Source organism: Pinus tabuliformis, chromosome 4_2, assembly GCF_031772625.1.
Source record: "Pinus tabuliformis cultivar Carrire ecotype Pingquan chromosome 4_2, CPIR1, whole genome shotgun sequence".
Taxonomy (NCBI): Eukaryota; Viridiplantae; Streptophyta; class Pinopsida; order Pinales; family Pinaceae; genus Pinus; species Pinus tabuliformis.
In genome coordinates this window covers 967,919,833-967,946,941 of record NC_142304.1, presented here as the reverse complement: position 1 = coordinate 967,946,941, position 27,109 = coordinate 967,919,833, and the positions used below count along the sequence as shown (strand labels likewise).

General features: G+C 39.6%; 1 protein-coding gene across 2 annotated transcripts in view; it reads right to left on the bottom strand.

Annotated features, from left to right (window-relative positions):
- HEXO1 (beta-hexosaminidase 1) overlaps positions 1 to 27,109 on the bottom strand; it is a 408,446-nt gene that overhangs the window by 95,179 nt on the left and 286,158 nt on the right. For both annotated transcript variants that reach the window (XM_089424437.1, XM_089424438.1), the window contains one exon: positions 14,011 to 14,044. In XM_089424437.1, coding sequence (XP_089280563.1) covers positions 14,011 to 14,044 — 34 coding nt within the window. The remainder of the gene's footprint in view (positions 1 to 14,010; positions 14,045 to 27,109) is intronic.

Here is a 27,109-nt window from a genome sequence, read left to right as displayed (position 1 = left end):
ACGTGTCAATGGCCCATAGCAATACACCCCCTTTTTCGCAAAAAGGATAGCGCTTGATCGATGTGTTCGTGTCATACAACTATCATCATCAGCCTGATCATTATGTTATAACGTAAACCCATTCTGCATGTTTAAAATGTAAATAATCTCAGCAGATCTGTGTCGTGTATGTAATTGCCTAGGTAAGCCTAATTTTCTGGTGACTATTTACATTCTGGGAGGTTTTTTGTCTCACCAATCCATTCTCGAATGGTCAACATAGTTTTCCTTCAGTCTTACCCCAAAGTCGGAATGGATTTTGTCATTGGGATCTTAGGGGAGTCCTAGTGTTCTAGATCGAGTCTATGTAAAAGTGATTTGGGAATAATCCTAACTATTTGGTTAGGTTAATTTATTACACAATTGCTTGGTCTGCTGGATTATGTTTGTGTCGCAGAAATGGGTAGTCTGTGAGGGTCTTTTACAAATGGGTTTTCCCCCTTGAGATGTAAAAAATATGAAAATTATGTTGTAAATTGTCTTGAGAGCTGGAAAAATAATTTATCCCTTCATAGGTTAATTAATTAAATTTTCTGGCCAAAAGTTAATTAAAATCCTAAGCTCGAAATTTAATTAATTCTAGGTCCTAGGTAAATTTAAATTCTCCAAAGGCAAAATTCGTCGATTCTTAAAAATTAAATTTTAAGAGGCCCAGGGACTAAGGTAAATTAATTATTTTGATAAATTTTAAGCCTTTGATCCCTGGGTTAAGTCAAAGTCAAAATTTTGAGGAAATTAATTCAAAAATTTAATTTTTGAATAAATTAAAATGCATTTAATTGAAAAATTCGAATTTCCTCAAGAATTTAAAATTTCGACGAATGAAATTAAAAGAAATTTTGATCATCATCAATGGTCGAGATTGCTTTGACGATGATCGCTCGAACTAACCACTGAAGGATTTATCTTTAAATAGGAAGTCATTTGTCAGTCGAATGATCCGACCTTTGAGTCGTGTGTTAAGCGAAAAGCTCGTGTAATTTTTATTCGGATAATAAAAAAAAGACTTTGGAGTTAATTTTCGTCAATGTTACTCTTCATGGAAATACTGTAAGATTTGTCATTTTTCATGTGTAAATTTTTTTTTAGCCATTGATAATTGCTTCTGAAGAGTGATTTGAGTATAGGTATCTTGCTCAGTCGTTGGGGTTTAAGTGATAATTTAAATTTGAATGTAATAGCAAGTATCTCTATTTATCTGGATTTTATTATCATTTTCTCTTTCTATTTAGATGGCCGAATTGAGTTTTGTAGGAAAGTCTTGATTTTTAGATCATCGGGCATTCGGGGAAGTTTTCAGTTGGATCAGCCAACTCCCGATCTTTGTTTTCTGAAGAGCCCAGCTTAATTTGATCCTGGGCTTATCATAAGATATTTTTTATTGGTGATGCATAAGGGTTTTGAGCTTAGCAACTCCTTTAAACTTTAAAAATTTAAATTTTTTACGCGCGAAATTGATGAATCTGGTTGTTAAGGGCCATAGATCATCAGATCTGGGAGTGGAGTTGCACTCACACTGCCTAGATTTGATAGATCTATCATTCATGTGCATAGATCTGTAATTATTTTCGGTTTTCTGACTTGGGTTTTCTGGTTTTTAGTTTTTATCATTGTATATATCATTTGGGTGTTTTCTTGATGTCGTGCAACTACAGATCTGAAAAAGAAAACTGTGTAGAGTCCAGATTTAGGACCTGGAGGGTAAGATCTAGATCTCTGGGGTTCATCAACATCATTTTGCAGGGATTTTATTCAAAAGAACTTTGCAGTCCAAGTGTTTTAAATTTTTAAAATTTGGAAATAATTTCACCAAGGATTCACTGATAAATCTAAAGCATAAAACTACATTGATGTGAAATTCATTTTTCTGGGTTTATCTCGAGTTTTGGGCTACAGTTTCTTTCCTGCCTGGGGTTTTCTAAAAAGAAAATTCTGAATTTGTTTTTACTGTCTACATCTTGGGGTTTTCTAAAAAGTTTCAAAAAAAAAATTATTGTCTGAGTTTGGGTTTTAAAATTTTTTTTAGATCTGGAAGATCTTGGGTTTCTTCCTACGTTTTTTTTCCTCTATCTATCCTGCCAGCAATGACCTCTAAACCCTCCTCTCCGTCTGCATATTACCTTCAAACTCTTTCGCCCTCACTCTCTAACCCACATTGTCCTCCTCCCTCCAAGTTGTCTAGATACACACACCATTAAACTGCAGCCCCTAATACCCTGTGATCCGCACCCACTTCCCACCTACAATAACCCGTCGAAAGTCTGTCCAACCCGTAAAGCACCCTCCAAACGTTGTGTTTCCCTAACCTGCAACTAACAGTCCATTACCTGATGTCCCTTCCTTTACTTCCCATGTCTATTCCGCTGCCTACTTTTCATCGCTGCATCTAACCGTTGTCCTCAGTTCTACATGTTGCCTCGTTTCCTCTGCCTGTCCGCAACCCTAACCGGCACCCCTCTTCCCTGCAGATTCCTCTTCTCCGTGTTTCCTTCGCTCCACTTTGTCGAGCAGCTCATCCCTCATCCGTTGTTCCTTGCCCTCTCATCGACCTGCAATAAGCCTTGTGGCTTTCCTCATCAAACTCCTCGCATCCCTCTCCTCGCTGCAGCTCGAAACCTTGTCGCTGTCTTCCAAGATCTCACCTGCACACAACAGTAAAGCACATTCGACTTTTCTTTCACACTTCATTTGTATTTTATGCATAGGTTAGGGTTAGTCTAGCTTTTATCTATTCAATTTTTTATTTTTGTTATGTATGCGTTAGTTAGATTCATTTGTTTTTAACTGGGTTTTTTGTTTTGACTTTTTATTTTTAATTTTTTGGTTTTGATTTGATTTTTTGTTTTTACTTTCGTTTCATTTGATTTTCTTTTTTTTATTTCATTTAAAATGAAAATCTAAAACATTTAGAAAAATTGAAAAAAAAAATTGACATTTGATTTTGTTTTTATAATTTGATTTTTTTATTTTTTGCAAAATTAAAAAACAAATAAAAAATCTAAAATCCTAAAAAATTAAAAAATCTAAAAAAAATTAAATTCTTGGTGACGTGAGAATTAAGAATGAAATAACTTAAGGGATTTGTGCTTAAACATTAAAAAAATTTAATGTGGCCTATGGCCCATTAAAATTTGATTTATTAACCTGTTGATTTGTTTTACTTCTTTATTTTTCACATTAAAGCAATTGCCTAAGGAATAATTGAAATGCAAATTTAAATTTACTTGGTCTTATTTGGTGATTAAATGCAATTTTCATGATTTTTCTATGGTCAAGGTGCAATAAATGTGTTAAATCATATTCACTATTAGAGAAAGTTAAATGTTCTAGATCTGAATTCCTAATGAAAATAATTTTAAATCTGGAATCTCTTGCATGTTAAAGTTTTGGGAATTTTACAATTAATTGTTCATTATCGTCACTTTGCCACATCTATAAGTTTTCTCTGGATGACTTGTTATTATTTAGTCTATGGTTAATTTGAATTAAAGGCATTGGTCTGTAGTCATTTTTATCTTGTGATTGTGTTTATCTATCTCAATTGACCGAGACTTATTCTAAATTCATCAAGTTGTTCATCTTTAAAATCTCCTAGAGCCCGTGTTCCACAAGCTACCCTCATCTATTCACCTTAGCGACTACCCCCCTTGACTTGCCTAGGAGAGAGTCTTAAACGGAGTAAGGATTAGAGTGATAGCCCTTACTCTGAGCGTTGTTGCAGTGCCTAGACACTTTGTGCGACAACAGGCACCATCGGTAATTCTTTGTCATAATCAAAATTGCATTAAGCTCTCTGAGAATTCCATGTTTCATGATCAATCCAAGAACATCAAGATCAAATGTCACTTCAACAAAGATAGGGTCGAGAGAGGTGTTGTGAGATTATAGTACATTTCAAAAGAGGAGCATGTGGCAGATGTTCTGGCTAAGCCTCTAGTAAAAGTGAATTTTGTGAAATACTGAGATAAGTTGCGGGTGGTGGAGAATCCTTTCTTGCTAAGAGGGAGTGTTGAAGCTTATGGTAGCTACGGAAGATCTTCTACATAGGTTTGGTGTCTTAGCATGTGGAAGATGATTTATTGTCTCTTTAGGTGCTTGCTTGGTGAAGTGATTTATGTACAATAATTAAAGTCAATTGATTATTATGGACTATTAAGTCATTTTCTAAAGATAAATAATTTAATTATTTAAGTGATTTAGAAATAATCTCACCCATTGATCTCCAAGATCTTCTAGAAGGGAGATTAGGGTTAGGGAGTTGTGCTTTGTGAAAATTATAAAAGAAGACTAGAGAAGAGGTGAAGATCCAAGTAAAGAGGCAAAAGAAGGGAAGCAATTTTCTCTAATGTGAGTGGCTTGGGAGACTAAAGTGTAGAGGAAGAGAAGTACAAGAGAATTCGAGAGCGAATTGTGGAGATTGTTGGGCTGATTTGCAGAAATGAGGTGCAGTTGTTGGGGAGGTCGAATTGCCAAGGTTGATTTACTGGGCCCAAAGGCCGATTTTTCTAGTGAGCAGTGGAGTTGATTTCCTTCACGCCGAATTACTTATGAGGTCGATTTCTAGGAGGCCAAATTCCCTGGGCCGTATTCATCCAGTGGGGTTAGAGTTACAAGTTCCAATTATTGTATTATTTTGTGGGTCGAAAACCCTGATTTCCCAGGGGAATAAATGATTGAGAATTGGTGTGGGTGAATTATTTATCTATTGCAATGTGTGAATGATCTCTCCGAATTTTATTTCCACTGCATATATTTCTATATGTTAAAATACCATTGATTTTATATTTTGGTAATTCAGAATTTATTTAGCTAATTAAATAAATTGCTAGGAATAAATAATTGCAGTGAGAAAATAAATCTGGTTGGTATTAGGAAATTTTAACGTCCCAGAGTTTCCCCCAAAGGGGGCCATGGGGAAATGTTTCCCCAAGCGCCCCCCATCCCTGGAGTGTGTGAAACGTGGGGAACATGTGAAAATTCCGTAACCCAGAATCCTATTGCAGCCACTGGAAATTATTCTCCTAATTGTTATTTTAATTAACAATTTATTTATTGTTTACTAAGCAAATATTGAATAACTTACACTGCTATCTACACAAATAAAACTACGAAAGAAAAAACGTTGGAAGAAATGCTAGCGCACATAAAATAACACAATTATTTTTGGACAAATGTCCCCGGAAAAGCCCAACTTGGGAAAACCGATGCAGCAACTAAGGGTTTTAATATTAAGCACCAATGAAATAATCTAAGAACAAATGGATGCCGAAATTGGAAATCCTACAGAGAAATACTGGCAAAAATATGGAGAGGAATTTTCCTCGCCCCACAAGCAATCTCCCGACACAACTTGCCTTCAAAATTTCAGCCTTGTGAGGCTCTACATTAGCCTCTACGTAGCTGGCTAGATGGCTTGCCTCAGACTAGACTCTGATGAAGTCATTCTGCCTTCTATTGACCATAAAGACGCTTCTTCAGCACTCTAGGACTCCTTCCCAGCCTCTGGAATTGAAAACGTCAATCTCTCCCAACAATAGACTTTGCCTCTAGAGGCTACTGCGTTGCTTTGCGGCAACATCTTTGTGGCTCTTCTGCCTCTCTGCAAATGCACTAACCGGCTCTAGAAATCTTCCTTCGGCTTCACTGTCTCTGCCCCTCGCATTACTTCGATATCACTATCTCTCTCTGGTAACTGACTGTTGCTACTCAGGAAATCGATCTGCTCATGAATTTGAACTGCTCAAGTGTCTTCTCCAAGTGCCCATTGAATTCTTATAATCCTCTGTTGGGACTCCAACGGCCAAGATTAAATCTTAATCGATGGCTAAGATTAACTTGAAGTTGATCCGTGTGAGTTTCTAGATCATTCACACCTTGACTTAATTAATTTTGATCAATTATAATTAATTAACCATATTCCCTAAGTTTAGACTTAGGAAATATTACAAACTTGTTAATAATCTAACTAAGTCAATTCTAGGCGGAATTTCCAGAAACAATTTCTGGGTTTTGGAGATCTCATGTATTCTAGCCTCTCCACAAAATTTCAAGGCTAGAACACATCTGATGCTACAAAAACTAACACTCCCTCTTGGCAAGGAATGTGTTCTAATGCTCTACTGCACATCCTGTAGCAGTATCTTGTCTCTGCATCATCTCCTATCACACTACTGCCGCCCATCAACTACTACACAACTATGATATACATTGCATCGGTGTTGTTGCTAACCCTGCTAAACTGCTGCCAACACTGCATCTACACTACAACTCCCTCTCATCTATTGTTGATGCAACTACAACATCTGCAACTAAAAAGCAGCCAAAATATTGAATCAACTATGATCAGTATGATGCATCTACCTCCCGAGTCTCTGACTGTTGCTAGTATCTACGTTGTCACTGAGGAATTTGCGCAGCTACTGACTCTGCACTATGCCAACTACACTGCTGCCAACTCTGCACTGTACTCCTCAGCATCTGACTGTTACTAGTCTCTGCATTTTTCACTTTGGCATTTGACTGCATCAACAGTCAACAATCCATCCTGCTATTGAATATTGTGGGACCCTGTAGCAAAGTATTGATCCAAGAGGTGGACTCCTCAAGGATCCTGCTCATCTGTAGTGCTCTGGGGCTACAACACCAAGTCACTCGACCTCACTCCTGGAGGTATATCAACAAACATGACGAAGTCTTCCTCCAGCCTAGAGGATAGCCTATCAATCTCTTCTGAAGCTGCCTACTAGTCCTGCTTCTCCTCCTTGTCCTTCTTCCTGAGTGGACACTAGGTACTGTAGTGACCAATCTCGCCACACCTGAAGCACTTGACCTTTGACAGGTCCTTCTTCTTTTTTCTATGCTCCCCCTATCCCTAACTGGGACCCTTCGATGCGAGGGCCACATTCTCCTCCTCCTTCACTTGCTTCGATTTATTGTTGTTGCCACTGATTGAGCTCTTCAATAGAGCTTGTCTCAACTCCTCCTGCTGCAAATCGGCCCACATCTTATCCCACCTTGGCAAGGTATCTCTGCCCAAAATACTTTGGACGAATACCTGCCACTCCTCGGAGACACTGTTTAGTGCCAATCGCACTAGCTCTATGGGTTGAGGCGTTGACCCAACAGCTGACAACTAGTCTCGAACCTCTTGAATCCTGGTGAGAAAGGAGTCTGTGCCTTCCTCCTTTTGCATCTAGATGAGCCTCAGCTTCTCTTCTAAGTACATATTTTGTTGCTCAGAAGTTCCCTAGTATAGCGTGGAGAGGGCATCCTACATCTCTTTAGTCGTTCCCTTGGCTGCTATATGAGATGCAATATGATCCCGGACTCCATCTAGGATCAACCTCTTTGCTCGCACCATCTCCTTTTTGAACTCCTTCAGCTAATCTGCATCTTGGGGTGTTGTTACCACTGCATCAATATACATCTTCAAGGCAAACTCAAACAGAAGGAAGGACATCCTTGCCTTCCAGATGACATAGTTGGAAGCTCCATCCAACCTATCCTAATCACGAAACCCAACAGTGGCCATCTCAACAGATGTCGAAAATCTCCTCTTCCCTTCTACTCAGCTGCTGCTCAGCTATTTGCAATCCCTTCAGGAGTGAAAAAATATGCTCACAACAATTGTTGATCTGCAAGGAAAGTTGAACTTCTTGAGACTAGAAGTTCCCTGAGGAAAAAATTTCCTCAGTGTGTGCTCTTCTTCCTTTCACCCGACGCTAGCTCTGCTCTAGAAAATTGCTGCAATACTACGTCCAACTAGAGATCTGCTCTGCGAAAATACTGAGCTTCTCCCTCTGCCTCTAGAATCACTAGATTTGGAGAGATTGATTTTTTTTGTCCCTCACTTAGAAAGATCGAATCTCCTCAAGTAACTCAGCCTCTTAGCAAAGTGATTGCGTTGCCCCTGAGAATTTCGATCTACTGCCCACAATGAACAACGAAACTCGTCCTCTCTTCGCCTCTGAGCTCTCTGGTTGATCAACTACGCTTTGATACCATGTGAAAATTCTGCAACCCAGAATCCTATTGCAGCCACTGGAAATTATTCTCCTAATTGTTATTTTAATTAACAATTTATTTACCATTTGCTACAACAAATATTGAATAATTCACACTGCAACCTACATAAATAAAACTGCAGAAGAATAAACATTGGAAGAAATGTTAGCACACACAAAAAATAACACAATTATTTTTGGACAATTGTCCTCGGAAAAACCCAACTTGGGAAAACCAGTGCAGAAGCTGAAGGTTTTAATATTAAGCAACAGTGAAATAATTTGAGTACAACTAGATGTTGAAACTGGCAATCCTATAGAGAAATCGTGGCTAAAATCTGGAGAGGAATTTTCTTCACCCCACAGGCAATCTCCCAGCACAACTTTCCTTCAGAATTTCAGCCTTTTGAGGCTTTGCGTCAGATATCCAATGCCAAGGGTCTCTTTGTTTTTCTAGACTTTATCAAAATCCTTGTATCTTTCTCATGGAGATATCATAGTCAAATATTTTAGTCCTTGGATGTCGATTTCTCTCTCCATAGTTGCATTTTCATGATCTCGTCCTTTATTCACACATTTCTTCCCAAGAACTTTCAATCATAGTTCCTTCAATTTTGTCAACCACCTCATATTTCATATGAGGACATATTATGTTGATTTCATCTAGTTAATGTGTGAACCATGCCTTCATGCATTCTTCCAAAGGAGGAGAACCTTTCTTTTGATCATGCTCACAAGGTAGAGCATTTATTCCTGCAACCATATTAGTTTATATAAATATGTGCATACATACCTCATTTCTTTCTTTTGGTCACTAGACTTCCTTCAGAGGCTTTCTTGATTGAATGTACATCAATCTTCCTGACCTGCTTCACTTTGTCATCACACCATCATTCCATGAATTCCCTACAAATTGGAATTCTTGATCAAACACTTGCTGCTTCCAATCGGTGAAGCTTCAAATTAATATTCCAGCAGAGGGCCATGATTATCCTCATCCTGCAAATGCCTCTCTTGAATGATGCATGATGAGTGCTTATCCTAGATGACTTTCTTTTTGCCATAAGTACTACTTATGCTTCTAATGAGGTTACCAAGAGCTACATCTTTTTATAGGTGACTACCATAGATTTCTATTTCACCTATCTGTCATGCTTCTCTAATATGATGTTATGAGCTCTTTGCTTTCAATTGTATGCTTCTATAATGCCATACTGCACCCTATCATGTTTCTTATACAACAAAAAAACTTGAGCATAGGAACTTGAAAAGAACTAGGTGAGGAAGACTATCTCAATCATAGTAGAGATATTTTACTTCCTCTTTCTTTGATTTCTTCTTTCCAGCTTCCTCCACTTCTTCAAGATATGGGCTTCTTCCCTTCCTCTTTTGTTGTCGTCATTCTTGAGCTTAGGACAATCTCTCTTGTAGTGTCCATATAGCGTTGAACCTTTGCCATATTCTTCTTTCTCTTTTGAGGACCAAATTTTCCAAATTTTCATTTTCTCTTTGCCATAGTAGCATATGCTTGATTTTTCTCATTTGATCCTACATCAGATTTTGCCTTCAACCTAGTTTCTTCAATTCTACATAGTGACCATAGATCTTTGAATGGAGTAGCTTCCTTCTTCCCATAAATGCTTGATATAAAGTTACCCCATTCCTCTGGTAGTGCATTTAGTACTATGGTAGTTATCGCTTTGTCAGACATTATTTCTCCCAGATCTTGTAGTTGGCCCCTTATTTCAAATATCCTCATGAGGCTGTTCCTTCTTCTTTTGATATCTTCATCTTCTAAAGTTCTTGCCTTAATGAGATTACTTCTCCTGCAGTGCTTATGGAAAACAACTCTACAAGTTTGTCATATATTTCTTTTGATGTTTCAAGTTTAGATACATAGGGAATGAGGGGATCCTTGATGGATTCTATGAGAATCCTTTGAGCCCTTACTTCCCCTTTCATATACCTTGCAAGTGCTTGAGCATCTTCTTTTGGAGGTTTGGTGATTGAGCCCTTAACATGTTCCATGACCTCATTTTCTATGAGGTTTAGATCTGTCCTTTTCATTCGTGCAAGAAAGTTTGAAGCCCCAACCAATTTGTTGCTTTCCTTGCAAAAAGACATTTTGACAGATTCAGATGTAGACATAAATGTACTTACTTGTGAAGATGCTCCTTCAACCTGCTGCCTTCTTGAATTTGATGATGATATAGATAATAGAAAACTTCTTCTTGATGAAGATGGTTTTCTTCAAAAGTGATCCTTGACTCCAAAGAGAGGGAGATCACCTTGAGTCCTTTGATGATGCCAACAACTCCTTTCTTCTTGCTTCTCTTGGATGGGAATACTTCAAGATGCTATGATTTTTCTTCAATTCAAGTAGAGTTAGGGTCTTTTGAGGTCTCCTTCCTTGAGATGATGATTTGAATGAGGATCCCAAAAATGCTTTAACTATGGACTTCTTCTTTGATAGATCTAGGGTTTTGATACTTCCTTCAAGATGATGATGTAGCCTTTGTCTTCAAAATGCCTTGGACATGAGAGGATTTTCTTGATTCTTTGATGTCCTTGATATCCTTGAGTGTCCCTTGATGAGCTACCCTTCCTTGAGTTGTTATCTTAGCTTTGAAACCATGTTGAGAAATCGAGGGCAGAGACAAGAGGTGATTTCTCTAGTAATGATAATTGCTTGTGAATACTTTTTACTTCTTTTTATTAGGTTCTTCTTTGGCTTTGATTATTATAGTGTTCTCTTCATCAAACAGTTATCAAAATATAAACAACAATGAGACAAGGGATACAAGATGTCGGCGATCAGCCAGGGCCAAAACTTCTCCAACTTGAGAGGAAAACCCAAAAGAATTCTTCTTCTTATAGAATCTTCAAGTGATGAATTCCAAGACCAAGACCCTTGACCTACTAACCTCTCCAAGACCAAGTCACAAGGCTTCCTTGAAATAATTCTTCTTCCTTGAGTCAACGCTAGTCAAACTAATTGTTCCACCATGGATCTCGACTTCTCTTTAGATTTCGGCCTATTATCACAGGCCTGCAATTCTCAGCCTCTTCAGAAACCCTAGTTGCAGCACATGTGAGGGACAAACAATGATTTTTATCCCTTGATCCCTTCTTGCTTGGATGGAGTCCTTTTCTTTTGCAATTCGACTTGATTGGAGACTTGATTTCTTCCTTGATTCGACCTCTTAGGTTGACTGTAGTAACTCGGCTTCTTCTGCAACAGAAAGTACTAACCCTTCTCGCACATGTGAGAGATATTTGCCCAAAAACAAACCCAAAACACTTCGGTTTCTTCTTCTTCCTTCTTCGTTTGATGAGAGGCTCGTTTGCTCATGTTTTTGGCACTTCTTCTATTTCAGATGTTTTTCGAATGTGTCTTCAAGTCAGGCCGAATCCTCCTTTATATAGTAGTCTTTCCATGCCAAATAAGCCGACCTGTGCTTGAGTCTAGGCTGACATCTCCTTCTAGAATAATATTTGGCTCATTTGGAAGGCCGACTTGAATGGTTGCTTGTGATGAGGTCTTGGTGGGTTTATGACTCAAATAAATTCTCTTTTACAATATGTAACTTGCCCAAATGGGTCTTCAATACATGACATTGACTCAATTGATTTTATGACTTAATGACCAAACCTAATAGCTCACAATGGGAGCTTCATCTAAAAATTTCTTCAGCATGAAACCCATGACTCAAGCATATCATAAATAAATTTATTTTTCTTCTTTACATCAATTACATAAAATCATGATTACACGTCATTATGAACCCAAATGTCTGCAATTTAGTCAAAAACAAAATCTTCAAAACTTCCACATGTCTCCAAGATTAATTCCTGGATCAAGACACGTGCAACTCTTGGCTTCTCAACAGGTTCTCTGCACTTTTATCACAAGTCCTCTGCAAATCTATATATATCCTCACAGATCCGAGATACTTCAGAAAAATTGCCACAGGTTGAGCTTTTTTCTGCCGCAGGTCCAAGTTTCAAGGAGCAAGGCCACAGGTTATAGGTTGAAAAGAGAATGGCAGCATAGATCTTAAGAGGTGCCACCACAGGTTCGAAGAAGATGCCGCCACAGTTCAGGGATCTGCAATAAACTCGAAATTATTCTTCCACGGGTCTTAAAATGTGCTCAGAAGTTACCATACGTCCAAAAGTCTGCTACAGATTGAGGTTACAGGATCGAGTATGTCAGAAAGTGGAGTTACGGTGCCACAGGGTTGTAGTGGTCTTTATGAATTTTTTTGCAATATAAAATCCACAGCCCTGAAATAAGACTTCCACAGAACCGTGAAATTCTCAAGTCCGTAATACTGTCTCTACAAGTCCACACAGTAAACCAGGTTCAAAGATGGTATTTATCACTAAAAAAATTGCAGGCTTCGGTAGTATGTTATCTTATCACATGTCCAAGTCCAAAACAAATCGCAGAACCTTTTAGTCAAATTCTTCTTGATTTCACGAGATGTGAACTTTGTTTATGCTTCTGCGTCTCTTCACCGAGATCTGTGTCCAAACTAGCTCAAGTCATCATTTATTTATACAAATTTTTCATGATTCGAATAATTATGTATAGAGGAGAGTCAACGTGTATGTGGTGGGGCCGACCAGTTTCCAGCGTAGCATATTGTGTAGTATATATGACGTGTGAAATGTATTATTATGTAACACATATATGTATTGTGATATGTATTATGTAATAAGGATTAGGGTATTTTTATCATAGGAAAATAGGCTTTAGGGTTTAATCCTTTTTTATTTTTAATAAAATTAAGGCAGGCAATTCATTTAGGACATAGGGTTTCTTAATAAAGAATGAGGGTAGATAATGTAATGTGTAGGATAAGTATATATATTTCTTGTAATCCTTATTATATGGTTTAGAAAATTAAGATCAAGCATATTATTAGGGTTAGGATTAGGGTTAGAATTTGATCAAACATACCATTCAAGGATTGTAGCTAGAGTTTTATCAAGGATATTTAGGGTTTTCAAGGAAAGGACAAAGATTTGTATGGTTATTTAGCAAAGCTAGGGATACAAGGTTTTGTATTGACATCAATGATAACCTTATCCAACAAGTTAGGCCATGTCCTTTGGTTAGCTTATGTCTATTCATTATTATTGTTCATATTTATATATTTTATGTTTATTACAATCTCCTTTCTCTCTTCTGATCAGCCAGGTATCCTTTATGCCCTGCTAGCTGGATATTTTATATGCTTTATGATCTTGATAGGATCGAAATGTAAGTGATAAGAGAGGATCCATATCACCTATCATAGGATATTTTGATGGACTGTGGCCTCTTATTGAAAAATTGGTGCAGCTTTTTGCACCCTCTGCGGTGATCCTTTGAAGTTGTATGTGGGGACCATATATTGCTTACATGGTTGTTTTATTTTGGGGACCATATATTGCTTACAGGGTTGTTTTATTTTAAGTTTCTGATGTAAGATCACTCCAGATGAGGATCAGTGTGCATCTTTCGTTATTTTATATGAAACTTACGATTTTATTTCAGAGGAAAAAAACTCAAATACACAAGTCAAAATTTTCAAGGTGCACGAAATTAGGGGCTCACTATCAGTGTAGTTTCTGCTCCCTTTCCAAATTCTCAGACATGCACCATGCAACAAAGATTGCAACAAATCAAACACATTGCCTCTAACAAAAAATTATCATAAATATTAAAAAGCATTTATAAAATTAAAATGTTAATAATACAAATTGACATCTGACACTAAATTCCTGAGACATCAATTAATGTTTATGTCCAACAATATTTATATTAATGTTTGTACCAGAAAGACAATGAAATGAATATCTTTATTATTTTCTGAAAATTAAAATATAAGAAAAAAGCTGGATTAAAAATCTCCAACAACTTGAAAGACATATAAGTAAATTTGCATCCAAAAATTTCGAAAGAGAGAAGGAGACTCACCACTTCTTTATTGTGGGGGAGCTAGTCCAACAACCTGCAAAAGATAACACCTTAATCACTAACTACTCCCCTTATATGGAAAGATATTACTAGGAATTGTTAGTAGTTTACATGTTAAACACCAATCTAACTTGCCATATGCACGTACTGTTCCTTGGGAAGGAAAATACCAAGCTTGTACTGGGAACACATTCAATAGTGGGCTCTCTGTCCATTAACATCAGAACTCTGCCCACAACGTGAAGTTCACCAGCACAAGGCTGCACAATCTACTTCATTTCTTGCAAAGTTATGCATCTTTGAAATTTGCCCACAAATCTTAGATTGACATGCTTCAGTTATACAATACTATTCTACTGCATCCCTTAGTCCACTGCTAGATATATAGGTTACAGGTAAACATGCAATTTAGTAATCATGATCATTCCTTTCCCTGGGAGTTATGAAAGAAGAAACTAATAATAGCTGTGCAATATCTTAGGTGGCAGACCCATTACATAATAGCTACTTAAGGTCATGAAAATTTTTGAATCACAGGTTTATTTAAAAAATAAAAAAAAATCACTTGTAGAAATCAAAGTTAAAAAGGACAATTAATGTCCTAAAATGACTGGAAAAAATCTAAAAAAAAAAGAAAGATCCATATGTGGATAAAACATCTATAAACTCACAAATTGCAGCTTTCAGATTAATCTCCAAAAAATGATAACTACATCGTGCTTTAGTTTCTCTACTTTAAGCAAATGTATGATTGATTGACTTCTTATCTAATATAGATCAGACAGGAAATGTTTTCTGTAATATTTTTATTTTAGTACAGACCTACACATCCTCAATTTCTCAAAGGAAAATCCTTACAAAAGCACATCCAATTGACCAATATTAATATAGATGAAAATGTGCAAAAAAAAAGGCAAAATTACATAAAATCAGAATATAATGAAAAAAGCATATAAGCAAAACAATCACCCATCAAGGTAAAATGGATTATCTGCTATTACAAAATCAAGAACTATAACAAAACATTTCCACAACTCTGGCTAATTGCAGGTCTAGCAATACCACCATAATGGAAATCCTTTTACAAACAATATACAGAGTAACCAAAAAATTTCAAGTCCAAGGATCTAGTCACTGCCAACTTAATCTTCAACCTTGACCTTTCACTCTATGTATCTGGTTCAAAGATCAGTGCTGGAATTGCACAACACCATCACCATATTTGTTACCAGATGTATCTGGTCTAATTAGCATAGTCTGGGTCCAACAGGACCAATTCACAGGTCCTCAAACTATGCAGGCAATGATGGCATGGGCTAAAACAGAGATGAAAGGTTCAAGCTTAAATGTTCAGCAAACACTGAAAACTTACAGAATCAGAATACAATGTCATAAGAGGAATAGTCCATTGATTCTCAATAACAGTAAAATCTACATGTACAGATTTACAATCATGCTCCTCATAGCTCTAATCAGACTCAATGGCTGAATAACTATGATCCCATGGCAGAACTAGCAAACCAACCAGATCTTCTTGGTTTCCATCCTGTTACCCACCAAAATGAGTAACCCTATAGGAGAACTTTTCTCCTATTCTTCTCATCCAGCCGGCCAAGCAGCCCCTGACAGCCACCACTAGCCGATGACAATGTGCCATTATATCTCTGCCACCTGCATTAGTCATATGCTTCTCACCCATCTAGCAAGAGCACATGGACGAAGTGGGCTTTCGATCAAAAGTTGTTTTATTCATTTTGCAATCGGGTTCTTATGCTTGTTTGTATGTGGGCATTTGATATGGATTATGGGTTGAATTGGAAGGAGGGGTTTTGACCACATTTTGTTCCCTCACCTTAAATGGGGGGTTAATATTCGATCCTAGTCCAATATGACCTCCCCTAATGGCCCAATGAGTATAGGAGGGGCACTACTTGGGAAGCTTTGATTGAAATAGTGTAGTCCCACCTATCCATATTCCATACTTACCACTTTCCATCTTACATTACAAGCCCTTATCTCACATCCATTCTTCAAGTTCAACTGACCATTGGTTCTCTCAGATTTGGCAACCGCCCATCCTCGTACCTCTGTAGGACTAGAACTTTGCCCAGGGAGGTTGATGCAACTAAATGAATAAATAAGAGCATATAATGGCCACAAGAAAAATAAAAGAAAGAAGATCAAAATGCAAAAGATGGTTGGGACATCTACGGTGAGCTCATGTCCAAGTTGGAGCCAAATGCTACCCACCAAAATAAGTAACCCTATAGGAAAGAGCTTTTCTCTTATTCTTTTCATCCAGTCAACCAGCCAACAACCCCTGACAACCACCTCTAACCGATGACAATGTGCCACTTTATCTCGTCACATGCATTAGTCATATGCTTCTCACCCATCTGGCAAGAGCACATGGACGAAGGTGGGCTTCCGATTAAAAGGTACTTTATTCATTTTGCAATTGGGTGCTTATGCTTGTTTGTATTTGGGAATTTGATATGAATTATGGGGTGAACTGAAAGGAGGGGTTTTGGGTATGATCTGGTTCTCTCACCTTAAATGGGGAATTAATCTTCAATCCTAGTCTAGTGGTACCTCCCCTAATGGTCCAATGGCTATAGGAGGGGCACTACTTGGGAAGTTTTGATTGAAATAGCGCAGTCCCATCTATCAGTATTCCATACTTACCACTTTCCATCCTACATTACAATCCTTTATCTCACATCCATTCTTTGGGTTCAACTGACCATTGGTTCTCTAAGGATTTGCACCAATGTTCCACCAAGTTTTAGGGACGAGGAGGCGAGGGAGCGGGTATACGCAGGAGAGGCCTATGCAAAAGCTCCCCACCAATTTTTAGGAAATGTGGGGGGATGTCGGGGTCTTAAAAACTTATAAATATAAAATATAAATCGATGAATTATATAACTGAAACAAATTTAAAACTAAAAGCATGATCATTCATATCATTATCATATAAATTATAATCATACATCATACATGTAATTTTGTAACTGTACAGTGTAACTACTAGTCTACTAACTCACTAACAATGCACAATGAAAATAAATTATAAAATTATAAATGTTTAAAGTTTTAAACTTTAAACTTTACATGTTAAAATTGGCAACTAGGGCCAAACTCCATGTGGGTCATCTTATTTATGGCAGCTGATATTTTTCTTGGATCCCTCTCATCGAGAGGTGTAGGATTGATCTAAAGATCATCTGATTCCGATAATTATTCATGGAGTTATGAATTTATTTGCGTTATAAGACAATTCGTCAAGGTCGGCCAGCAACCAAATAAACCCCTCATGTGTTCAACGTTTTAGTATAAATAGAGGTGGCCTTCAAGTCATTTCAACACACTTAGGATCTCTTCCTCTCTCTACTTGTCTTTGGGTTTTAGTAGGAGGAGAGATCCTAAGGAATAACGTTGCCCTGATCCAGAGGGCAGAAAGCCAGAATTGCCGGAAAAGTCAGAACTGTTGGAACTACTGGAAACGCTGGAAAAGCCGAAAAAGCCAGAACTGCCGGAAAAGCCAGAAAAGCCGGAACTGCCAGAACTACCGAAACTGCCGGAAAAGTTGGAACTGTCGTAAAAGCCGGAAAAGCCAAAACTGTCGTAAAAGCCGGAAAAGCCGGAACTGTAGGAAAAGACAGAAAAGCCGAAAATGCCGAAAAAGTCGGAACTGCCAGAAAAGTCGGAAAAGCCAGAAAAGCCGAAACTACCAGAAAAGTCGGAACTGCCGAAAAAGCCAGAACTGTCGGGACTGCCTAGAACAACCGGAACTGCCGAAACTGCCGAGAATAGTCGGAACTGCCAGAACTGTCGAAACAGCCGGAGCATCTGTCTCCGAAGGAGAGCAGCATGCAAGGGATAGCTAACTAACATTGGGACAGTTGTATGGTACTTAGCAGCAAATACACCAAGCATGCAACAAGCATGCTAGGGACAACAAGCAAGCAAGGTGCAGCCAATAGATAGGTCAGGATGGCAACATGGTGTAGCAATGGCACATAATGCAATACAATGATGGGTACAGTCATGATTAATGAAGCGTAATGAGATGCAGCATAGTGATGATAGGTGCAGCATGGTGAGGTGCAGCATGATGACGAAATGCAGCACAACGATAGGTGAAGGAGTCACCTTGTAGAATTAGTTGAAGCAACATGTCTTCAACTGATCTCATGTATCATCTTCTTAGAGATGATCTATGCTCTTATCTACATAAGTCAAAGTGTTGACTTTTGTTGTAAATGTACTATCTCTCTCTCTCTCTCTTTGTTGAACTATTAAAGAACATATAAGAAGAATTGATCAAGGGTTTCCCCACATTGGGGTTTGTCCCTGGCTAGCACCACATCTTATGTCCTCTTGTCTTTGTTTGTCTTCTGTGATTTATGTTTATGTTCTATCTGCAGTTTACTTTAATGCTGATGTGATTGCTAATCTAGAAAAGATATGGAGCTAACTGTGAAAATTGAAATAAATTGCTCTAAGCATAGAACATACCTAGAATTAACATTAAACCATATTGATATTCCACTTCCAACTATGAACATTGAATATTGAATAATATAAAAGTCAAGTTTGATACATCAGCGACATCGTTTCGTTCAACGAAGGAGCAGACAAAAGGTTGCTTGGCGATGGTGGCAGTGTTCAGTTCAACGAAGGAGCAAACAAAAAATGAAATGTGAAATGAACATAATGTAAACCCTTCCCGATCGGTCAACAAATATTAAAAATTACGATTTTTTGTTTCATGAAAAAAAATTGCGATTTTTTTCTAGGGAAACGACCCCTCAAGACCCCTTTCGCCTAGAAAAGGACCCCAATAGGAGGAAACGACCCCTTTCAAGTCTCCTCGTGTACCCTGTTTTTTGGGAGCGTGGGGAAGCATCCCCCTCTCGTCCCCGAGACCCTGGAGTGTGAGGGAGCTAGGAAACGCGACCCCCAAGTGGGGGGACGCGACCCCTAGAACATTGTTTTGCACCCATACATCCTCATACTTGGGCAGGGCCCAAAACTTTGCCCTGGGAGATTGATGCCGCTAAACTTGTTTAAAATATTAAGGGTACCAAGGAAGTGTTTTCTAGTGCATTAGCCCTTTGCCTGGGAAAACACTTTAATACACCTTTTTGGCATGTGACTTTGAGTTATATTAAAGTCATGGTGTAAAAGTCACTTTATGTGGTACATCTACTAGGTACTTTATATTAATCACTTTATGTCTTAAAGTGACTTTATGATAAAGAGTACTAATGTATTTTCTAATATTAAAGTCACTTTATATTTTAAAGGTGACTTTATGTGAAGAAAAAGGACAAGGTACAAAACTAATGTTATAAAGTGACTAGGAGTCATTAATGAGGGGGGCCATATTAAAAGGGGGTTAAAGTGAGGGAATGATCTCCGCCATTGATCTCAGCCCTTGATGAATAGGGTTAGGGTTCTCCTATCTAATGAGAGACAAAAAGGGAGAAAATGCTAAGCTCATTCATTATCATTCTCATGTGCATTTGAGAGGAGAAGAAGAAGAGCTAGAGAAGAAAAGGAGATTTGTTGAAGGAGAAGAGAATACACAGCAAGGAGAATACCTCAAACAGGATCAAATCCCAAGGTAAATCAGTGGCATGCAGTTCAAGTAAGAGCAGTAGTTATAGCAGTTGGGTTCAGCGCTGAAATCAAGGAACATCAGTGCAGGTTTTGAGGCATTCATGAGCCCGGATTTCAAGGAAAATAAATCGGGTCTAAGGCGCCAGTTTTGAGGTTGAGTAAGTGTTGAACAGTAGCACAAATTCCAAGGCAAACAGTGTTGATTCTGTGGCCCGAAATTCTAGGGACAGAGGTCAGATTCCAGCACAGTTTTTGAGGTTATTAATTACTGTTCAATGGCCCATATTTTGAGGAGTATATTCAGGACAGAGGGCTCGATTTTCAGTGTAGAGGAAGTCAGACTGCTGGCACACATTCCGAGGAGCTCAGAGCTGATCTGTGGCATGAAAATCTAGGCTGGGAAAGTCTGATTGTGGCTCAAACTTCAAGGGCAGAGATAAGTACCCTTGTGAAAATTAATGTTGTAACAAATTTCCTAAGATAGCAAACAAAAAATTCTCCTTATACTGGTTTTCCCCACTGTGGGGTTTTTCCAAGGTCACTGTTGACCAAAATTCTGCGTAAAATTGTGAAAAAAAAAACTGTGTGCGCTTGTCATTTTATTTTCTTATTAGCTGGAAAGAAAAATGAAATATGTAGTGTAGTCCTGAATGTTTCAACTTAATTTGCATTAAGTTTTAAATCAGCTAATAGTTTGGGGCTGAGGGCATTAAACTTCATGCTAAAAACTTGAAACTGGGTGAGCTACAAATTTGTACAAAATTTCTACAAAAAGAACAAGAAAGAACATATAATGGCCACAAGCAAAATAAAAGAAAGAAGTTCAAAATGCAAAACATGGTTGGGACATATAAATTAGCACGTGGGAAAAAACCTAGAATGAACTCTACCTCACTCATTATGTCCATCACCCAGTTCTTGAGCACATGTTGCTCTTTCACATCATGAAAAGAACCCTAGTATGTTCCGACTAAGATGGGCAATGAGTTGCCTCATCATTAAGGGGCAATACAACTACCATATGTTATATAAAGCAAGCTCTAACCCTTTGAGTTATGAGCGGTAACACAAACAAAAATAAAGAAAAAGTAAAAGGTGCACAAGACATGTGGAAACACAAAGGCTAAGTTGCTAACTCATGCATCCATGATTGCTCTCTCCTCACATCTATACACCTAGGATGTGGAGCCCCATCATGATGGTCCCTTTGACCATGGCACTTGGCCATGAAGTCTTCTCCCCTCCGTACCATCATTATCATTCACTGACACCTACCAATTGAAGGGTGGACTGAGGAACGGTTACTTCCCCTTAGAGGTTGGAAGCACCTAATAGAGTTGTCCTTTAGCCACTCCTAGCTAGGGAGGTAACACCAATGCGAGCTCAAGGCCCTAATTTTGGAAGGAAAGCCTTACCTGAAGTATTAAATTGCCCATTACTTTCAAGCTTGGTTCACTTAGATGCAATAATGATTGTTATACCTAATGATGTTGAAGTTTCTAAGTCTAACTGTTAGAAACCCTTCACGTACTTTATCAATTTATTCCTACCTACTTGTTCTGTTAATTAACAAGTTATTTACCATGTAAATATTGGAAATAAATACAAGTACATGCTCAACACATTACAGATCATCAACTGAAGGATAGAAACAAGCCCACAAGTGACACTATTGCTTTTGGACTAATGTCCCCGGAGAAACCCAATGCGGGAAAATTGGTGCAGCTATCTGAGGGTTTGATTTATTAAGCAGTTTCAGAATACAATGTGGGTGCCAAATCCAGCTCACCCAACTGAGAAAAATCTCGGCAGTAGTACCTCACTACTCGAAAGCAGATATTCTGACTAAAACCCCGAATAAACACTCTGGCAGTTCAACAACCCCAATCTGCCCCACGAAACCCTAGCGTCAGCCTCTAGGAACTACGTCAGCTCTCTCTGGCCCAGCGTTAGCCCAGTATCACTCTGGCTTGGCTTGTGTTAGCCTCTCGAGGAACTAAATCAGTCCTCTGGCCCTCTGCGTCACTCACGCTGGCCCTCTGAGGCACTGCGCAGTGCCTGGATGGCTCTGCATGAGCCCTTGGCTGGTTCTACGTCCCTCTCTCCGGGATACTGCGTTGATCCTCCCGGTGCTATCTCTGCCTCTCTACTTCTCTATTCACCGCCCCTTAGCTACAACTTTGATCACTCTCTCAACTTCCTCAGCAAACCCAGCCCCAGAAAGTTGAAATCTTGATCTCTTGGTGTGTTCTCCAAGTGACCCTCAAGCCTCCTCTTATACTTTTCTCGTTGACAAATCAATAGTCGAGATTAAGTCCTTAATCAACGGCTAAGATTAGATCTAGCTTGATCCAAGACTTTTGGACCATCCTAACACAATTTTATATTAATTCACATTAATATTTTATTTTCCCTAAGTTTAGACTTAGGGACTCCATTAAAAATATTAATTATTTTAATATCTCCCAAACTGTTTAGAAACTACCCAAACCCTTTCTAGGTATTGGAGATCTCATGTGCCTTAGCCTCTCCACCAATTTTCGTGGCTAGAGAACATCCGATGCTACCCCAAATCAACAATCCCTCTTAGCGAGGACTGTGCTCTAGCAATACTCCTCACTGAGTATCACCCTGATCATCCGGCATCGGTCTCTGTGCTGATGTTAGGCCTGCTGCCCATCATCTGCATTCCTGCATCCTGTACTGCTACCCATGGCCCTGCCACTGCCACTGCTGTAACTGTACTGCAATTCCCTCTCATCCTGTTGCATTGTGCTTCCCATAGCACTGTCACTACTAACTGTTGCACTGCAACCCAGTGACTGAGAAGTAAGTAACTGATCTCCCAACTCTGACATCTCCGTCAGGCTAGAAACACTCCCGATGCTGAAGCTCCCTTTGTCACTGACAAGTGCTCCCTCTCTGACCTCTGTGCTACTGCAACTATTCCATGCATCTTGCACCGTTGCACACCTCTTTGTGCCATCTTGCACTAGTGCAACACTCCCGTGCTTCTCGCACTACTGCCTCATGTTGTCCTGGGAATCTTGCACTGTAGCTCCCTCTGTCGCTCCATCAGCTTCCGTCTCAACTAACATCCACCAGTACTGCTACTCCTCTTCGGGGCTCCCATAGCAAGGTCTAATCCAAGAGGATGGGTACCTCGAGGATCCTGCCCCTTATCGCCTGTAGTCCGTCTGACTATAGCTCGATGTCTCCCCACTTCCGCTCAAGTGGTGTGTGTGCACTCATGGCACAGTCATCGTCTGTCTCCACTTCCTTCTCTGCCCTTGCTGGCGCAGCCTTCGTCTCGGAGGCCTCTCCCTTGCTCTTCTTCCTTGGACACTGGGTTGCATAATGACCCAGCTCCCCACAGTGGAAGCATTTGACCTTGGAGAGGTCCTTCTTCTTCTGTTTCTCTTGCTTTCCCTCAAATGCTAGGGCAGCATCCACCTCCTCCTCCTCCTTGATTTTGATCCCCTTGCCGCTGCTTCCCGCCTTACTTAGCCTTCTAATCTCTTCTTAGCGAAGAGCCGCCCACATTTCCTCCCAATCTAGAAGGGTTGCCCTGCCCAGTATGCTCTGGACAAACACCTCCCAATCTTCTGAGACTACGTTCAGGGTTCTCACCATCAACTCCTGATCCGGCGTCGCCCTATGGAAGTCAATTGATCCCTAATCTCCTTTAATCGACCGAGGAAGGGGTCGATCTGTTCTCCCTTCTGCATATGTTATGACCGCAGCTGATTTTCTAGCAACATCCTTCTCAGCACAGAAGTATGCTGGTACAATTTCTTTAGGGCCTCCCACATCTCATTTGCCGTGTCCTTTTCGGCAATATGTGGTACTACATGGTCCTTGACCCCGTCAAAAATGATGCTCTTGGCCCTCGCCATTTCCCCCTCATAGTTGTCATTATCAGCTGGGTCAACTGGGATAGCTATCGTCCTCAAGGCGAAGTGCTTGACACGATTCCTGTCTAGAACAGATAGGATTCTAGCCTTCCAAACTACGAAGTTTGAGGCTCCGTCTAGTCTGTCCTAGTCTCTTACCCCATACACTGCCATCTCGCTGCTCCTCTACTTCCCCCCTCGAACTTCTTCTTGTGACTCCCTCTGAGCCTCGATTTCCCTCCTCGAAACCCTTCTACCAATGTCGAGATGCCCCTACTCCAATCGTTAGTGCAGTTGCACCACTGATCCAGATTTCTCGGCTAGAAATCCTCGATAGCGACTCCCTCCTCCTCGGCCTTGCCCTGTTAGTTATTATTCTAACTACAATACCCCACGAGCTCCACTCTGCAACTTACCCACAACCTCCTATACCCTAGAAAACTGAAGGTTAGAGCTCCTGGGCTCTGTGCAATCCCAGCACCAGCAAATCAGCTTCCTCAACCAACTCCATCAGCAATCCTGGCCTCTGTGTGAGCATGTCTTTGCCTCCCTCAGCCTCTGCGCTGCCTCTTCTTGGCTCGAACTTGATGATGCAAGCATTGCGTCACCCCTTCCTTGCTGCTTCTCTGCTAGGAACAGCTGTTGTCACTCGGGACAACTGTTTTCTGTTGTCACTGCTCTGCTCGGTTGACGTCCTCAATTCTCCTGTGATCCGCAACCACGGTTTGATACCATGTTGAAGTTTCTAAGTCTAACTGTTAGAAACCCTTCATGTACTTTACTAATTTATTCCTACCTATTTGTTCTATTAATTAACAAGTTATTTACCATGTAAATACTGGAAATAAATACAAGTACATGCTCAACACATTACAGATCATCAACTGAAGGAACTAGAAACAAGCACACAAGTGACACTGTTGTTTTTGGACTAATGTCCTAGAAAAACCCAATGTGGGGAAACTGGTGCAGCTATCTGAGGGTTTGATTTATTAAGCAGTTTCAAAATACAATCTGGGTGCCAAATTTGGCTCACAAAACAGAGAAGAATCCCGGTAGTAGTACCTTTCTACTCGGAAGCAGATATTCCGGCTAAAACCCCGGATAAACACTCCGGCAACTCCACAGCTCCAATCTGCCCCACGAAACCCCAGCGATAACCTCTAGGACTGCATCAGCTCTCTCTGGCCCAGCGTTAGCCCAGCATCACTCGAGCTTGGCCTTCGTCAGCCTCTCGAGGCACTGCATCAATCCTCTAGCCCTCTGCGTCACTCACGCTGGCCCTCTGAGGCACTGCGTAGTGCCTGGCTGGCTCTGCATGAACCCTTGGTTGGTTCTGCATCCCTCTCTCCGGGCTACTGCGTTGATCCTCCCGGTGCTATCTCTGCCTCTCTACTTTTGTATTCACTGCCCCTCAGCTGCAACTCTGATCGCTCTCTCAACTTTCTCAGCAAACCCAACCCCAAAAATTCGAAATCTTGATCTCTTGGTGTGTTCTCCAAGTGACCCTCAAGCCTCCTCTTATACTTTTCTCGTTGACAAATCAACGACTGAGATTAAGTCTTAAATCAACGGCTAAGATTAGATCTGGCTTGATCCATGACTTTTGGACCATTCTAACACAGTTTTATATTAATTCACATTAATATTTTATTTTCCCTAAGTTTAGACTTAGGGACTCCATTAAAAATATTAATTATTTCAATATCTCCCACACTGTTTAGAATCTGCCCAGAGTCCAAACCCTTTCTAGGCATTGGAGATCTCATGTGCCTTAGTCTCTCCACCAATTTTTGTGGCTAGAGCACATCCAATGCTACCTCAAATCAACAAATGATTGCTTGCTTTCATTAGACTTTATGTTGTGATTGTCAGGTGGTTCAACAGCCCAAGATTTGAGCACCTTACCCACAAGTACCCAAGCCATTTGAGAGTCATATTGGCACCGATAGGTGGAGCGTTGAGAGACTTGGATCTCCCAGCAGTAGCAATGCAACATATTGTACCCCGGGCACCTCCTACAACCAGAACATTCTGCCACTATGCACTACATTTGATGATTCTTTAGGATGATAAACTTGGATCCAACATGCCCCCAGGCCGACCTTAGCACTATGTGAGGATGGCAATTGATCCAAGGCCCGCATGAGGTTGGCCTCACCTTTGGAGACATGGTAGGGCTAGTACCACCTTGAGATCCATCAACATTGGGGTATAGATGGACATTATGAGCAATTGGAAACCCAATAGATCACTTATGGTGCCCCAAATTGGATTTTGGGGACCATAAAGGGATATTGACGGAGATTTGAAGGCCAACCCTCAAAGGATGAATTTTAGAGGCTTCTACTCCACATGTGGCACTCAAAAGCCTCAACACTTGGCAATTGGAGTTCATTTCTATTAGATTTCCTTCAAACCCAGTAATTGATTTACAATTTTCTAAGTGTAAAAACCAAAAATACAAACAATTGTTGCACTAGAAAACTAAACAGCAAATACACTGAGTTTTTTAACTTATCATGCACAACGAAAAATAAATCCAAAGACAAACACACCAACACATAGAATACAAGATATACCCAGGAAACCCCAACTCCAGGGAAAACCTGCAACGTTGTCTTTTATTTTCTTCAACAAAATGGTTTTTCTTTTGAAAATCACAAGGGAGAAAGTTCCCTTTTATCATAGGAAAGCACTAGATCAACCTCTGAGATAAATCGATTTGATCACTACTCACTCAATCTGCCAAAAGGTCACGTGAATCTGCCTATTTGTTCACGCATGTGAGTACAAATCTTCTCCTACTATGCACGTGTGAACTGAAGTTGCGTTAATGATGTCTAAGCTAAGGCAATTCGGCCTTCACTAAATTCAACTCTCTCCTGGACATTGACTCACTACGAACCGCTAAAACCCTTTGCTCTTCCTTCATTCATCTGACACACCTGCTTGTGTTCAACTAACTTGCATATAACTCACTTTATCTCCTCTTATAATTTCAATCTCAACACTAATCACCCTCTCAATAGCTAAGATTGAATCATGATCAAGGGCCAAGATTAAATCATAAGTTAACTTAGGAATTTTTAATTTTTTCGTAAGTATAACTTTAGGAAATAGTTAATTAAATTAATAATATGCTAAGTGGTTGTCTCATGGGTTCCTTTACTAGCCTTAGCACCTAGGCAAGCAGAACCCTTACTTTTCTACTCCAATCAACACTCCCTCTTAGAGAGGAAAATGTTATAAACTACACCAATCTTCTCTCTGAGGTAAATAAATTTGGTCCCTAGCAAAGCCTTGGTCAAAATGTTTGTTTTCTACTCCTCTGTTGGTAGTAGGTACATACTAGAGTGTAATAATACCTCTCTGAACAATATCGTTGATGTGGCGATAGTGTATGCCAAAGTGCTTAGAGCGACCATGAAACATTGGATTTTCAGAGAGCTTGATGCAACTTTGATTGTCACAGTGTATCATAGTGGGCTCCAACTCTGTCATAAACAAGCCCACGTGAAGCTTCCTCAACCAAAAATCTTTGTACCCTACCAAACTTGCAGCCATGTACTCGACGTCGA